Source organism: Rhinichthys klamathensis, unplaced genomic scaffold, assembly GCF_029890125.1.
Source record: "Rhinichthys klamathensis goyatoka isolate OS25496 unplaced genomic scaffold, OSU_Roscu_1.1 h1tg000639l_1, whole genome shotgun sequence".
Lineage (NCBI taxonomy): Eukaryota > Metazoa > Chordata > Actinopteri > Cypriniformes > Leuciscidae > Rhinichthys > Rhinichthys klamathensis.
Genome location: NW_026607085.1, coordinates 11,337 through 23,789, shown reverse-complemented (window position 1 = coordinate 23,789; position 12,453 = coordinate 11,337). Strand labels below are relative to the sequence as shown.

Here is a 12,453-nt window from a genome sequence, read left to right as displayed (position 1 = left end):
CTTTTGGCCTGCTGTATATGAGGGCACTGCAGTGGTGGCTCAGGACCAGAGGGTTTTCCCTGACAGGGAACCCATTTTGCAGCACGATCAAAGTAACGCACAGATGCCTTAGTTCTTTGGTCATGTGGAAGAAACCGTGGTACCTGTCCCTAGGTCCTGTGTTGGGGGCACCGTGTCAGAGAAAAAAAATTGACCACGGATGCATACCTCACAGGCTGGGGTGCGGTCATTGAAGGCCGCTACACCAGGGGTCTTTGGAAGGTGTAGGGTATTTAGGCTGGGCGAGCATGACTCATGCGGCCCAACACGTGGAAACCTTCTAACCCCTAACCTTTGCCTTGTAATTCACTAGTAGGGCGCCAGAGAATCGTGTTTAAAGTGCTTCAACGCGACTGGAAGCAAGTGCCATAAAGAGGCTCACACATTCCACGCTCTCCCCCACTGCAGGCAACACGACTAGCTGGACTCCTCGCACACACTCACAAACACCCCACACACATTCTCTATCCAGGGGTCCGAGCTTCAAAAGGGTCTTATCGCTCCAGCATCTTCCTTTCCGCGGATGAGGGGATGCCAGATGGCAGGACCTCTCAAAGACGCAACCTCGCACACACACACAAACATACACACACATATATATATATACAAACTTTTACTACTCTCCTTCCTCCTCTCTGTTCATGTCTTCTCGCGAGGAAAATGAACACAGCCCGACCTCAGCTGGCAAGCTTCACCTCAAAGGACATTCAAACACGCCGCGCTGGACATACCAGTGAGCGCTCGACGTTCACATGACCGAGAGAGACACACGCCTTCTTCACATCAGCCACACAAAAGAGCTTTACCGGTGCAAGTACCCGTTTTACCATGCTTTCAAGGTTCAAGATCTGTTGATTCTTGTTGTCTCAAAGGTTCTGTGTCTGTGATGAATTTTGCCAAACTCATGATCTTTCCAGATCTTCTCTCTCTCTCCCTCCCTCTCTGTCTATCTCACATGATCTTTCGCGATCAGCTCTTTCTCTCTCTCTCTCTCTCTCTCTTTCTGTATGCATTCTCCTTCGTTGATGTTTTATTGTGTTTGTAAATACATTTATTCCTTGTAACGTTAGTAACCGTATACGTAATCGCATTTATTAAATACATATATTCATTGATTGACTCTGTCATTTGCTCATACTTCAAATCACTTAAATGTTTCGATCAGCTACAAGCTTTAAAATTGTAGAATACTTTAAATAGTATTGTGGCAAAACAAGAAAGCTATCTTTTACGGCCGTAAAGATCGTCTCTTCCTGCGAGTCTCTTAAAGGTAATTTCTCTGTGGAAATTGATGAAAATCCATGATCAGTTTGCTGGACAAACAGATTATCCGATACTAATTAATTCCGTTGAGGAGTATCCTGAGAATCTATATATTCTAGACAATTTGTATATGAATATTGAATTATAATTCGTTATGATTTGATTATTGATAAATAAAATTGATCTATCTTGCCGATCTGTATGAATAATTGATTATACATCCATTGTATTCAGTCGTTCATAACAGATTGGCAACGTAAACCCCTTTGCCGGGTGATTTTTAACATGTATTGTTATCTGGGCCAAACCCGTATCAATAGTTATTAATTTGTAATTATTAAATATTGAATATTCCCCAAGAATGACGCCGGATACTTTACAAAGGACCATAATCTTTCATGGCACATCAATTGCCTAGAGATGCTGGCAGTATTTCTGGCCCTCAGACATTTCTTTCCGGACCTCAGAGGACCATACATCGGTGGTATCATATATAAATCGACAGGGGGGCCTGAGATCGCGCCCTCTATGCAGATTGGCACATCAGGTTCTTCTGTGGTCCCAGGGCAAACTTCTCTCAGTCAGAGCAATGTTTATTCCTGGGGACAAGAATGTGGGGAAAGACATCCTGTCAAGGCAGGGGCTGAGGCCCGGGGAATGGAGACTCCAGCCCGAGACGGTGGAGTTGATATGGAGGGAGTTTGGTCACGCGGAAGTGGATCTGTTCGCCTCTCACGAGAACCCTCACTGTCTGCTCTGGTTCTCCCTCACTCATCCAGCTCCTCTGGGACTGGATGCCATGGTGCAGACGTGGTCGAGGCTACGTCTGTACGCATTTACCTCGATTGCTCTGCTCCCATAGGGGGTTGGACCTAATGCGCTAAACAGAGCTATCACAGATCAGTGGGTGGGACTTACCTTGTAGATACTGAAATCAATATCAGCCATCTTGTTTATAAGCTAAGCTAACAAGCGCTGTGGAGATAGGAAGTATGACAATGACGGAAGAAACTAAACATGATATGGAAGAAGAGGATTTTGAAATTCTGCTGCTCGAATCCGATGTTCGTGGCTATTTTTACGAGCCGCAGTATAGTGAAGAGCAGCTGAGGCTGATGGAGGAACAGGAGGCGGCTGCTGCGGCTTCTGCACCCGAGTCAGAAGACCTGCCTGTCGTGGACGAGGAGCCCGGACTGGCTCGAGCTGGGCGGCTGCTGGTGCCTGTGCTCTCGCTGTGCGCTACGGACACAGATAGAGTCCGTCTGCTGCAGAGAATTTCAACGATGGCAATTTCTCCTGGACGAAATCTCTGAATTAGACGAGCACACGGACGTTTGTGTTGTGATGTGAACCATCCTAGTTTCGCACCGCATATGTTCTGACTGGAACATCCAGGTATCATGCAATAATTCACCATATAGAAAGAAATACAAACGAGGAGTAATTCGCTAATGAGTTTGCCAATGTAACGGGTTCGTTGTTGTGGGAAGGAGGCGGAAACCGGCGAACATTTAAACATTTTAATAGTAAAATAAACAAATACAAAACAAAAGTATAAGCCAGCTGGCCACACACAACAGAAACAAACAAAACATAACATAAAATCAGGCCTGTTCCTTTTATGCCTCCGCTCCTCCGTGAGAGATATGAGACCGCTGCGTCTCACAGGTGTCATTCATTATCACTCACGCCACCGGCCTCGCGCCGTCCTCTTACGTCCCTCGCCCTCGTCCTGCTCGCCACAGCCAACTAACTAGACATTTTGTGTGAAATAAATTTCAAACTCTTTTTGCAGCTAGCCTTGTAGACGGAACGGAAGAGTGATTTCTTTTCTCTGATGTTTGCGCTGTTCTGGATTAGTGGGAGTGGCTTGCGGAGCTGTGCAATGTGGTGCATTGTGGGAGTTGATGTCTTACATATAAATGCGCCCAAAAGTTATTTTCTGTCTTTTCTCGGTCAAGAGGGCACCAAATTCAAAATTTCTTTTACATTTCGACTACATATATGACCCACTTTCAATAAAGATTAATGCGGAAATGGGTGAAGTGACCCTTTAAGGTCTATGTGGCACCTGTAGCTGCCTTCGACACGCCTTTAAGCCACTTATAGTACGTTTCCTTCGTGGAGCTAGGAGGATGGGCTGTCATCCAGTTCAGGTTCCCCACGTGGGACCTGGCAGTGGTTCTTGGGGGGTTATCCCTGGCACCCTTCGAACTCTTGGATGAGGTGTCTGAGAAATTTGTATCCTTAAAGGTAGCCTTTCCTGCTCGCTATTACATCCCTAAAAAAAAAAGTCGGGGACCTGCAGGTGCTATCTGTTGCTCCCTCTTGCCTCGAGTTCGCTCCTGGCAGAGTAAGGGCCATTCTCCACCCTAGACCCGGCTATGTGCCTAAGGTGCCGACAAATGTGGCACGGTCTATAATTCTTCAGCCGTTCCATCCTCCACCGCATGTGTCGGATGAGCAAGCTAAGCTTCATTCATTATGCCCTGGAGGCAGTAGAGCCCTGGAGGCAGTCGGACCAGCTACTCGTGTGCTTTGGGTCACCTAAGAAGGGTTCCCCTGCTTCAAAGCAAACTATCCCTCAGAGGCCTGCGCAACGTGTCAGAACCTCTTCGCCGAAGCCTTCCTCGTCTCAATGACAGTCCTCAGATCTGCCTTCGGTTTGGAGGACTTCGGCTGAGGGTGTTGCCTCTAGCTCCAGGCCTTTTGTGGGGGAGCATGAGAGACGACACGAGAGGCCAGAAGACGAAATCAGGGCATCGAGGAGGAAGACCCTGTCCTTGTCCCCAATGCCTGACAGATTCAGCCACAAATGTCTTCTCTTTCGACCCCATTATAGAAGAATAAATATGAATATTTGGGCACGATAATCATGAAGAGAAGGGCTTATCCCACGATCTCGACACCTCGGTGTGGAGATCAGTGAAAAATGTGAGGCTCCGGCCGAAGGCTGTGACCGGGCTTGCAGGAAGCGCTCATCAAGTTTACTTTTTTTAGTCGCTTCCTGCTTTTATGGTGGCCAATCGATATTTAACTTAGCCACTGCCCTGGTCACAACCTCCAGCAACTCCTCAAAGGCAGGAGAATGGGGTGGCAAATGGGGTGGCCTCTATACTCAAAATATCAAACTCCTGATAGTTCGAGCATCGGGTCCTCTTCACGGGCGGAAGAAGCCGCAAGGCGGGCTTCTGGTCCGTGAGCGGGACCAAGGGAGCTGGCCGCTGAATGTTGAGAAAGGTCCGAGGCCGTCTCAACATCATTAGCCAACTCCCTCTGCGATCCCCATGAATGCAAGCGCAGCGCTGCCTCGACAGACGCGGGACCTGATCCACGGGGAGCACGTGCCTGGCCTGATTGATTGAACAGGCTCAGGCAGGAGCGGAGCGTTCTCAGGGGCATTAGATCACAGTTAGCACAGACAGCACCCTCGAGCTCTGCCTGTGCATGCTCCACTCCCAGACAAACAACACAAAGTGAGTGTGTATCACCCTCGCTCAAAAAGCGCAGGCAAGGGGACGCACACTGCCTGTATTGTTACTCTTTGCTTGCTATTAAATATACATAAGGGATAAACGTACAATACAACACCAAATAAGACACAGTCACACAGAACGCTTGCTGAAGAACAGAAGCTGACGCTGTTATGATCCAGCGTCCTTTTATAGCTTCCGCATCACCGTCACATGCGACGTCTCGGGTGACGTCATGACGCAACACCAATCAAGATTGAACTAGTTCCATACAGGCTTCAGATGCATCCCGCTGAAGGCGTTCCCCAATGTGTCGATTCACGACGCAGTGCGAGTTCCCTCGAAAGGGAACTAACAGAGGTTTTTAAAGCTAAAAACGATCAATCATCAAAGAAGTGATGGAGAGGGGAAATTGGAAGCGTGATGTGCCATCATTCATGGTAACCGTCACAAAAATGCAGAACTACACTGCCTCAAAACCTTCAGACAAGTTATGAAAGCTTGGGTGGTAACATAAAATAATAGCTGAATCTGAATCCAACATATATACATTTACTTCCTGCTCAGATGCTTTCCAACAAGTGATTGCACATAAGTGTCAGTTCCCAGAAGAATTACAAATGTCAAATTACCTTAATAAATGTAACTGCTAAAATGAGTTTTGATTTATCGTTGCTGCCTGCAGGACAGTCACATGCATATGCATACAACTAAAAACATACCAACATTCAAAAGAAATGCTATTCATACCCTGCTAAGAAAGTTTAACAAAATCAATTAAAAACTAGAGAGCAAAAGTTTTGATAATATTATTGGAATATTGGAAGTCTAACCAGACTGATAGCTTTTTTTTGAAGGAAACATGAAAAGACACAAAAAAATGTAAACTCCAAGTAAGCAGTTCCTTGTGGACACGGGGTGGAAATTATTCCCCCAGACGCATCTGATCACATCGGGTCAGAATGCAGCTACCATAAATAAAGCAGGACTGTAAAAGAAACCTGGTGGCAGTGGAAAGTTCAGGGGTCCAGACATTAGAAAAGAGGCGAGGCAAGAAAACGAAAGACACTTGACTTCCCCTCTGTTTCACAGAATGTCTAAATCACTACTTCCACCCTCTAATTACAGAGCGAAAGAATTAGTGATTCATGTAATGAGTGCAAAGGGAGATAAATGGAGGCAGGAGTTCAAGTGTGTGTGTGTTTGTGTGGGGCAGAGAAAGAAACAGTAAAACATTAAGTTATCATGTATGCAAAACCCCCATTCAGTATCTCAAATTAGCATAAATCATGTCACAATCATGTCACATTACTAGTATTTGTAATTTATCAACCATGATTATATGCAATTTATATATATTGAAATTTATATATGTTATATGTTTTGAATTTAACTAAAATTCGTAATAGTGTGACGAGTTGTAATTCAAATTTGAAATTAAGGAAGTAGAAAGGACATCCATGCAATAACTAATTTTTAACTATAAGGGTCTTATAGAATGAATATAGGCCTTACAAGCATAGTCATACTTTATCTGTTAGAAATGTCACCTACAGAATTTTGCACTATACATATTTATATTTCACACATTTATGGGCAAGACTGGAAGAACACATTTCCCAGAAAGCACTGCCTGGTGAATTTCTCTGAATTGTAAAATTCAACTTCCTGAAGTGTGGCCAATCCAAATCCACCCGACTTCAACATATGTGCTGCAATTACATTCACAGAGCATACATGAATTGCGGACTATAATGAAATAATCTGCTATAGTGTGGACGCTAATACAGTTATTATTATCGTCGTTGTTTTTTGTACGAACAGGGTTAAAATCATTTGTCACTGTGTTTGTTTAAATACGTGATTTACTCTGAGTATATGCTCAATGCTTTCATTTCTTATTTTTGTAAAACGTTTCCTATATAGTACTGCTTTAATGTTGAATGTGCAATAAATATTCTCTGCCTGTTTTAATGAAACCAGCAATTCAACATACTTATGTTATTTTCAGTTCTCATCTAATTTATTCCCATCTTTCTTGCTATCTGCATGCTTTCATGTCAATCACAGGGAATCAAGTATATTAATTAAAATAACCAGGCCAGCAACAAGGTGACATTTGGGTAATTGGATAATCTTAGTTCTACTGCTGTCTACAGAGGATTTCTGCTTGTAGGGAGCCAATTATGAGGAGCAATGCAGATGTATGTGTGAGAAATGCATTCTGAGATATTAGTCATTATAAACAGGTCGAACAAAATCAAGTATCACTAAATTCACATGCATATGCATACAACTAAAAACATACCAACATTCAAAAGAAATACTATTCATACCCTGCTAAGAAAGTTTAACAAAATCAATTAAAAACTAGAGAGCAAGAGTTTTGATACAATTTTTGTCAGACGGTTTTTGTCATTTCCTGTTGCGTTCTCATTTTTCCAAAATATCTTAATTAGCTTTCTTACTGGCCCACACTCAGAATAGCCATAATATTGGAAGTCTAACCAGACTGATAGCTTTTTTTGAAGGAAACATGAAAAGACAAAAAAAAAATTAAACTCCAAGTTAGCAGTTCCTTGTGGACACAGGGTGGAAATTATTCCCCCAGACGCATCTGATCACATCGGGTCAGAATGCAGCTACCATAAATAAAGCACTGTAAAAAAAAACCTGGTGGCAGTGGAAAGTTCAGGGGTCCAGACATTAGAAAAGAGGCGAGGCAAGAAAACGAAAGACACTTGACTTCCCCTCTGTTTCACAGAATGTCTAAATCACTACTTCCACCCTCTAATTACAGAGCGAAAGAATTAGTGATTCATGTAATGAGTGCAAAGGGAGATAAATGAAGGCAGGAGTTCAAGTGTGTGTTTGTGTGGGGCAGAGAAAGAAACAGTAAAACGTTAAGTTATCATGTATGCAAAACCCCCATTCAGTATCTCAAATTAGCATAAATCATGTCACAATCATGTCAGAATACTAGTATTTGTAATTTATCAACCATGATTATATGCAATTTATATATATTGAAATTTATATATGGTTATATGTTTTGAATTTAACTAAAATTCGTAATAGTGTGACGAGTTGTAATTCAAATTTGAAATTAAGGAAGTAGAAAGGACATCCATGCAATAACTAATTTTTAACTAAGGGTCTTATAGAATGAATATAGGCCTTACAAGCATAGTCATACTGTATCTGTTAGAAATGTCACCTACAGAATTTTGCACTATACATATTTATATTTCACACATTTATGGGCAAGACTGGAAGAACACATTTCCCAGAAAGCACTGCCTGGTGAATTTCTCTGAATTGTAAAATTCAACTTCCTGAAGTGTGGCCAATCCAAATCCACCCGACTTCAACATATGTGCTGCAATTACATTCACAGAGCATACATGAATTGCGGACCATAATGAAATAATCTGTTATAGTGTGGATGCTAATACAGTTATTATTATCGTTGTTGTTTTTTGTACGAACAGGGTTAAAATCATTTGTCACTGTGTTTGTTTAAATACGTGATTTACTCTGAGTATATGCTCAATGCTTTCATTTTTTATTTTTGTAAAACATTTCCTATATAGTACTGCTTTAATGTTGAATGTGCAATAAATATTCTCTGCCTGTTTTAATGAAACCAGCAATACTTATGCTGTTATTTTCAGATCTCATCTCATTTATTCTCATCTTTCTTGCTATCTGCATGCTTTCATGTCAATCACAGGAAATCAAGTATATTAATTAAAATAACCAGGCCAGCAACAAGGTGACATTTGGGTAATTGGAGAATCTTAGTTCTACTGCTGTCTACAGAGGATTTCCGCTTGCAGCGAGCCAATTATGAGGACTGAGGAGTAATGCAGATGTATGTGTGAGAAATGCATTCTGAGATATTAGTCATTATAAACAGGTCGAACAAAATCAAGTTTCACTAAATAAAGTGGTTATTGTTTAGCCTTGAGGCTCCAGGTCCATAGTGTGTGTGTACACATGTGCTGCTTACTATATACCTCTCAGCCCAACAGCTGGACTACATCAACTCAAAGCACTCTCTTTCAGTTCCTTCTCTTTTTTTTTGTGGGGCCACTAGAGTCCCCTTACATCCTCATTTTAAAAATTCAATTCATCTCCCACCTGTGTGATAGGGAGATTCTATTTCACACTTTCAGCTACAAGCCTCAATCACAAAAAGCCAAACTGTTATCTCTGCTCTTAAATAAAATGACATCCCTTCTTTTCTGTTGCTCCCTCTCTGGTTGTCCTCTAGTGGCTTTCATCTTTGTAAACAGATAGCTGTTTTTCTTTGAAATAGTGAGAGAAAAGAAGGATGATGAAAAGACTAAAAGTGAAAAAGCTTTTACCTAAAATTGGCCTTTTCACACCTCCACAACAAACCTCAGTAGGTCCAAATTTCTTTATGCCTGTTCAACTACTGCATGTCAAGGACCCCATTTACCTCATTAGCATTTATTTATTTGAGATTGGATCAGCGCTAAATACAGGTGCAAACAGGGAATCAAACATTTTGTGACTGGATTTTAGCCGTTGACACATTGATTTCTGTGACCGTTCTCTTAACATCAGCTTATATTTATTTATATAGCACATTTGTTTTAGAAGAAGAGTGTATAAAAAGTAATTAATAAAAAGATAAAGAGTAAAATAATAAAAATACCAAATATCAATTAACATGCCTACACACAAATAGCCAATAGCACTATCGACCTACGCACACAGAGACAATTAAAAGCAAGGTTAAATAGATAAGTTTTCAACTGAGACCTAAAAACCTCTATAGATGGAGCCTGCTATAGAGTGGAATACAGAGTGGAAGACTGTTCCACAATTTAGGAGCAACTACTGTAAAAGCTCCTGTTGTAGTCATATCACCTTTGTAGGTGCTGTTGTCATCCTAAACTTAATCCCAACCCTAACTCCTACCGTCACAGCATTCAATGTAACACCAGCCCTAAAAACTTGCTGGTCTGAAACGAAGATGGGGGATGGAAAAATGATGACTGTCTAGAAATGTAATAACACTGGACTATTGCTCTGTATGTCTAAATACATACAACTGTGCATGAAAGAGTGATCTGGTGTGCAAGATTGCAAGTGAATTAGCAGTTTCAGTTTATCTCTCCAGTAAGAACAAAAGAAAGTACTGGCAGTTAATAAAAAGTACTGCCGGTACACTAGAATCACTCCCGGTACTGTGAAAAGCAAAAAATACGTGCCACACTTAAAGCACTCTGTCAAAATCACACTTGCCCTCTTTATTCTTTCCTGCTCTCTAGTAACCTCTACACTCTCAGAATTTTTTTTTACAAAAGTTGTCTTTGGGGCAGTACCCTTTCAAAAGCCACACCTTTGTGGTACACCTTTGTGCCAAAAGAGTGCATAAGTACCTCAAAGGTGCATATTGGTACCAAATGTGTACATACTAGTACCTAAATGGTACATATTAGAACCTTTTTAAAGGGTACCTTCCCAGTGACAGCATTTGTACTTTTTACCTGAGAGTGTATATTTTAATCGTACCTACAACAATCATGCATTTTAATTATTAAAGTTACTTTTTTGGGAAGCTGCATTCAAAATCCACTTGCCTCACAAACCTGAGAGGCATTTGCACATCAGTTTGAATAGGTAAAGTATGACCTTTCTGTTATAACACTTTTCCTTCCATCTTGTTACAAACATAGATGTGGAGGCAGTGAGCTCAGATTCTGCATCCTCCTTTTGCAGGTACTCATCTAATACCCTGTCAAATCTGGTTTGATTTAGGCTGTACCTATTTTAATATATGGACATTCTTCAACTTTGCACACTTTGATGTTCCAGACAGTTTTTGTTTTTTAATTAAAATTTTTTTTTGTGAAGGTCACATTCAAACTGTCTGGCATTTTAAGCATTCCTTCCTCATCATGATTTTCAAATGCCTTTATGTAGCCATTTTATTGTTTTAACTAGACTATGAAAATCCATTACAAAGGGTGAAAAATAAACCATTTAAATATATAATGTGTGAAAACAATTTTTATTAAAAATACTTTGTGTGATCATAATGTCAAAATATGCAAACATTGTGAAAATATTATTTTATTGTGTGTATGTAGGAGTCAGACACATAAAATTATAGCCATAAAATTACGCTTAGCATGATAAATGAGTCGGTCATTCTATTCCAAAATGTTTTAAATTGTCATTAATCACAAAACATCTGTTTTGGAAGTGACACTGCAGTGGAAATGTTCATGACTGATACAAATAAAATCATTTTTCTGTCATGTATGTATATACACAATTGGAAGTTGTTAGTAAGCAAATAAACTAGTGAGAGTGTGAATCAAGTGTTTATTTTCTAAAGGTCTACAGGACCAAAATGTCCATATTTGCAGTCAGAAACACCCATATACTGTATGTGTGTATTAATCTACTGTATACAGTTAGGTGAGCTCTGGCAGCTGCCTGTCACCTTTGATTTTCTGAACTTCATCTGATGGCTGTGACAGCATCTCTGTGTGAAAGAAGCTCCCTAGAAATCTTTGGAAAAGGTTGCAGGCTGTATTTAGTAGCAAGGCATGCTGAGCACACTCATGTGTAGCTGCGAGATTCTGCTCTGAAAGTCTGAAAGTTAGAGAAGCTTGACAGTGAGGTATATTTCCCTCAAAGCTTTCCTCTGGAACAATAAAGCACAACCATCTACATATCTATAGGCCGAGGAGATGAGCTGCTAACTAAAACAGCAAGTTATTGTCAACAAGCCATGAAGGTAAATATTTACGCATATACACTGTAAATCCCTTGGGATTACATTAGAAATTATTCATGTTTATATTTGGCATTCTAAATATGTATCCAGATGGGCTGAATATAAAATCATACTATTGCATTACATGACTGCCAAACTCTCATATTGTAAAATAACATGACATACCTGTAACACAGCACTCTGGTCGAAGTTGTAGGCACTGGGTCGTCCTTCCAATGTGGAGAAGGCAACATTTCCGCCGGTAAGTGGAGAGATGTCACTAAACTCATCCGTGCAGAGTGCCGTCCTTTCCTTCTCGCCTGGACGTATGAAGCCCTTATTGTGCCTCTCGTACGTCTTGCGACAAGAAGCACTGTAATATTGGTATGGCTGCCATGGTCCATTCTCCTCCGTACGCTTGTAGATGGCGAAGCTCTCTGGTCGGCTGGTGTAGAACTTCAAACGGACATATGTTATCTCAAAGGCCTTGCCTTGGAAAAACAACAACAACATTAATGTCATGTTAATCTGGACAGATCCCACAAAATGCAGTACCTTCCTTAGTTAATGTAGCCTGATAATTAAAGCCCAGGACATAATTAAAGTGACCTGTAAACTGAGTTAATGTAAGATTTGCATCTACACTGAATTTTTTTTTAACATCTAAATTAACTGGTTTTATCCATATTCAAATAGTTATTTAATGCAACAAAATGTATTTGAAAATAATAAGGTAGAAATAGCTCTTTAGGTGATATTTGAAGTTTACCACTTGTACGTCCTTAATCTACATCGAGCCAAATCAAGAATGCGCAGGTGTTAGATCAAGCCAAAAGAAAATCAAGGATGAAAAAGGAAAAAAGGATGAGGACACTTTATCCAATTTAGAGTGGAAGGCAGCTTTCTTGTGTCTGTAGA

At 40.8% G+C, this 12,453-nt stretch overlaps 1 protein-coding gene across 1 annotated transcript in view; it reads right to left on the bottom strand.

Moving 5' to 3' along the window:
- The window catches only part of lamc3 (laminin, gamma 3), a 112,744-nt gene extending 100,687 nt beyond the window's left edge, over positions 1 to 12,057 (bottom strand). The window contains exon 1 of the mRNA XM_056241383.1: positions 11,722 to 12,057. Within this exon, the coding sequence (XP_056097358.1) occupies positions 11,722 to 12,057 (336 nt within the window). The remainder of the gene's footprint in view (positions 1 to 11,721) is intronic.
- Between the last annotated feature and the right edge of the window lie 396 nt (positions 12,058 to 12,453).